The sequence below is a fragment of the Fragaria vesca genome, linkage group LG7 (genome assembly GCF_000184155.1).
Source record: "Fragaria vesca subsp. vesca linkage group LG7, FraVesHawaii_1.0, whole genome shotgun sequence".
In the NCBI taxonomy this organism is placed as follows: Eukaryota; Viridiplantae; Streptophyta; class Magnoliopsida; order Rosales; family Rosaceae; genus Fragaria; species Fragaria vesca.
Window position 1 is genome coordinate 2,443,110 of NC_020497.1, and position 4,489 is coordinate 2,447,598.

The 4,489-nt window shown below is 39.2% G+C and overlaps 1 protein-coding gene across 1 annotated transcript; it reads right to left on the reverse strand.

The window, feature by feature from the left end:
- Window positions 1-1,550: 1,550 nt before the first annotated feature.
- Window positions 1,551-2,978, reverse strand: LOC101303860 (nodulation-signaling pathway 2 protein-like). Its single transcript, XM_004308217.1, has one exon. It carries the CDS (start codon window positions 2,976-2,978, stop codon window positions 1,551-1,553), a length of 1,428 nt encoding a protein of 475 aa, XP_004308265.1.
- Between the last annotated feature and the right edge of the window lie 1,511 nt (window positions 2,979-4,489).

Here is a 4,489-nt window from a genome sequence, read left to right on the forward strand (position 1 = left end):
TAGGGTGGTGTGTGTGTGTGTGTGTGTGTGTGTAAAGAGGACTTTCTTACTTTAAGAATTTGAGGATTTCTACTATTTTACATTAGTGTATGACTTCATTTAACGATCTCAACCGTTGATCATCTAGATTTATATGCAAGAAACATGTCTACAAAATTTCAAGTAATTCTATAATCATTTGGTCATTCCAATTGACATAAACAATTGTACGTTGTTAAATAAAATTAAAACAAATATTGTGTTAATCGAATGGTTAAACGTTTCTCATTTTGGCTAATTTTTTGTATGATTCATATGTGGGTAAGTAACTAGGGAATGGATGGCTTTGATTGTCAAAATACATGCTAGAAGTAAAAACATCCTCACTTTAAGAGTTTAAGAGTTTAAGGAGGTCTTCGCTAGATCCGGACTAGGGTCGTTCAGAGACGGACGTCTGCACCGCTCTTAAAATGCGGACGTCTCTCCGTTCTCCATCGTCTAGCGCTGATGACGGCATTTCTCTTGTCGGACGACAGCAGAGGCATCCCCGACTTTACCATGAAGATGAAGGCCGACAGCAGAGGCATCCCCAACTTTACCATGAAGATGAAGGCCATGGAGATCAGATTTGAAGGTCTGGGCAGCAACCTCCACTCAAAACTTCAAATAAGAACAATGGCGACTGGAAATTGGTATACGGCGAGTCCACCGGCAAGAGGAAGGTCACAATCGAGGTCTGGTGTCCGCTCGACAACAGGAGCGCCGTCGTCGGCGCTAGCTTGATCGTGGAAAATGCATGGACGTCCGCACTTTAAGGGTACTACGGACGTCATCTTCTGATCCTTTCTGTATAAGAACCTCCTTACCTTAGATAAGGTACGGATTTTCTTAATTTGACCCACTTTCCGATCATATTTTTCGATCATATCCAGCCAATATCTAGATATACATGACTTGATCATCCCTACAAATTTTCAGCTAATTTGGTTATCGTTAAGGTATCGAAAATGTATTAAATAAATGAACAAACCGAATATGTTCATCCTGAACCGTACGTTCTTGTAATTCTAAATCACAATTTTGAATTCCTTAACGTTTATCAATTTGGCTGAAAATTTACAGAGATGATCAAGTCATGTATATCTAGATATTGGCTGGCTATAATCGGAAAGTGGGTCGAATAAAGAATTCTGTACCTTAGCTAAGGTTCCAGGTCCTTACCTGATCAGGATTGTGTGTGTGTGCATATATTTCAATTAATATCTTTCTTGCACATATTTGGTTCAGATAACATGCATATACACCATGGTATGATCGAAAGCTACTACAATGGTTGAATGAACCAATATGATTAACCAAAGTCACAGATGTACAATGAACAAATTTGATTTGTGCCGCCGCCACCCCACCAGGCTTCTGTCACAGGAGCTAAAATGCAGTGCACAATCTAGCAACGTCCAAAGTAAAAAGGGAGACTTGTGGCAGTTTTAGACTTTTAGGCACCAAGACAAACCTTGCATAAGTTTAAGAGTTTAAACACACAAATCAAAAGGCGCCAATATATTTTGCCTTTATTTTGTTAAGGGCACCCAAATGGAAGCAGATGTCAGAGGTCTTGATTTCCAACACAAAGATAACCTGCCCTTCTCATGCTGCACCCAATATCCCCTATGGAACAGACTCACCAAGTATTTGGCTTGAGAAACATTAGAAGAACTCAAAGGGATAGACTTGAAGCCCTTCAAGGAAGCAAAACAATCTTCCCACAACATTCTTTCCTCCTTCTCACATGGGAACTGCCTGACACTTTCTAAAATCTTGACCCCCAATACCTCTTTCTCTATCTGTCTTAGCCCCATTTTGTACTCGCGGCTAAAACTAGACACAAGCGAGTCGCAAAGCGCATTGTAGTGATGGAGAGCCTCGGAGAAGAACTCTGCAAAGAACATTGAAGGCATTTTGTAAAAGTTGAACAACTCTTCTTGTACTAGGACAATGAGCTTAGGTGATAGCTTGCTCATGCCACCCAAGAAGGTCTTCACAAATGAGATACTTCTGTTCGGCATGTGAAGCTGGTGAATCATGCAATTGGCTATTACTGCATCATCAATAACTTCGATTTTTGGAAAATCTTCTTCTGTGGCCACCATCATCTGATCAAAAATAAATGACAAATTGATAGACTCCGAGAACTCTTTAAGCCTTCTTCCGGTTTGTTGGGCAAGAGCGGCACTTTGTTGGTCGACTGTGACGGCAGTTACCCTGAGAGAAGCGCAGCGGCGACCTTTCCTCATTGCAAGGTCAACCATCAATGAAGGCCACTGGCTACCCTCCATGATATCAAAGTCGATGACATGAATGTCTTCATCCTCTTGTGTGGACTCGAGAATAGCTTGGTTTGCTGTGAAATGCGCAAACTTAACGTAAGGAGAGAGCTCTTGGAGCATCTGAAATGAAGACATTGTGTCTGTGTTTCTAGAAACAGCTGGCTTGTGGGGAACTTGAGGAGAGTTGCTGGTCTTGTAATGAAGGCCTTGAGAGAAGAACATGGCCAACTTGTGGAACGAGTTGTCTCCATTTTCGCTACCGAGTAGAAGAATGTTGAGCTTTGCGATTATGTTTGAAGCAAAAACCCAATTCTGTGCTTCAACAGCTTCAGCTCCTGCGAATAAGAGTTCAGTTAAACTGCTCTCTTCCAGCCACTCTATCTGAATCTCCTTCAAAAGGGAGTTTCCTTCTGTCAAAACATGGACACTACCAACAAGACCATTGACATCGATTACATCACTTTCACTGATAGACGAGTCTATGTCCATGAGCTGCGCTTCAATTTGCTGCAATCTATCGAGGCACTCGTGGTCCAAGTTTCGATCAACACTGGTGGTGCATGGAGTAAACAAATCCGATGTTTGGAAGGAGGAATCAGATTCAAAGCTACAGTCATAGAGTTCATCAATGTAGCTCGGGTTGAAAGGGTGATCAATGAGCTCAACTTCCATTGCAAAAAAGGGAAAGCTGTAGCTTGGAACGGCGTATGCAGACCGGGTATTAGTCCTAATATATACTATCACTTACCAAACTATTGGAGCACAGATAGGTACGAAACTACGAACAAAATGGACCAATAATGATGTTGTTTTAACGTATAACTTTTTCTAATATAACAAAGTTGATTAAAAAACCAAACAAATTATCAAACTTGATGACTCTATATATAGAAGATATTTGATATATAAGGGCCGTAGGGAAATTTATATACTGCTGCTGTTTAAGTCTAACACATTGCAGCAAGTATGGTTTCTTTGATTAGTAAAGAGCAGTTCATTTCAAAGAAAAAATAAATGAAAGAAAAGAAATCTGTATGACGCACACCATGTGTACACTGTTGTCTAGGGTTTATATGATCGAGTTGGACATTATTTGGAGAAGATCCCCGGGTTAAAAATATTCTAGCTCCAACAGAAGGTTTAGGGTTGCCGGGTTGGAGATCGATTGGATCATATCTATATATAATTCGGGAAAGCCAGCTCTCCAAGAGTTAAACCCTAAGGGGATAACTAATATACGTAAGAAAATTAAGTTAAACAAACAAGTTGATCGAGAGTTGTTTATCAGCGCAACTCTAAACTCGATCCAAATGTAAGCAGCAAATTATATTAGAGGAAGATTCATGCATGGGTATCATATTAAGAGGAATATATTGGAGCTGAGAATATTCTAAGTGCATGACATGGTGGTGACAAATTTGGTCTAGAACTCTAGCTAGAACAAGTCCAATCGAAATTTAACTTCTTTGGCTTATATTTTGATGAGATGGAAGCAAACAAACTAAGAAGACAGAAAGGACGAAACCCAGAAGCATATTATAAAGCTTGTAACTTGTCAAAGCACATGAAAGCACCCAACTTATGGGTTGTTACTTTTATCTCTGTTTGTGTCAAACTTTCAAATAGAAAATGAAGGACGTCGTTGAGATCAGAATATTATTAGAACCTAGCTATTAGTAGATCTGAACATTTGATTGGCATATATGGTGTTGTTTGCCAGAAAAATCGAGATGAAGATATTTCTTCCATGTAGAGTTGCTTCAAAAATAATAAGCAACTACAATGGTGACAAGAGCAGCACGCTGGTGTTGATTAATAAATAATAAGTAATTTAGTGAGGTCCATTACCATAATTGTTACTTCTGCTATATAAATTAAGGGTAAATTATCATCAAGCAAGGTTTTCATAAGTCGTTCTTTCCCTATTGAGATTGTCGACAAGATTTACTATTGTCAAACAAGAACAGGGGCGGATCCAAGTTATAACAACCTGGGACTCAAGTCCCACCCAAATATTTTGAAGAAAAAAATTACTTGCATATAGGTGTCTTGCTTTCTCTTTATCATATCTTGATTGCAAGGTTTTTGTCCAGCCCAAGTCCCACTTTAGCCCACTCCAGTTGCCCAACTAATGTTTCATTTATTTTTTTTGTTGTTTTTTTTTTATTAATTTTTTTTTTTTT

What these genes read in the sequence shown, in the direction of transcription:
- LOC101303860 (XM_004308217.1), bottom strand. Translation starts at nt 2,978, where the DNA reads ATGGAAGTTGAGCTCATTGATCACCCTTTCAACCCGAGCTACATTGAT.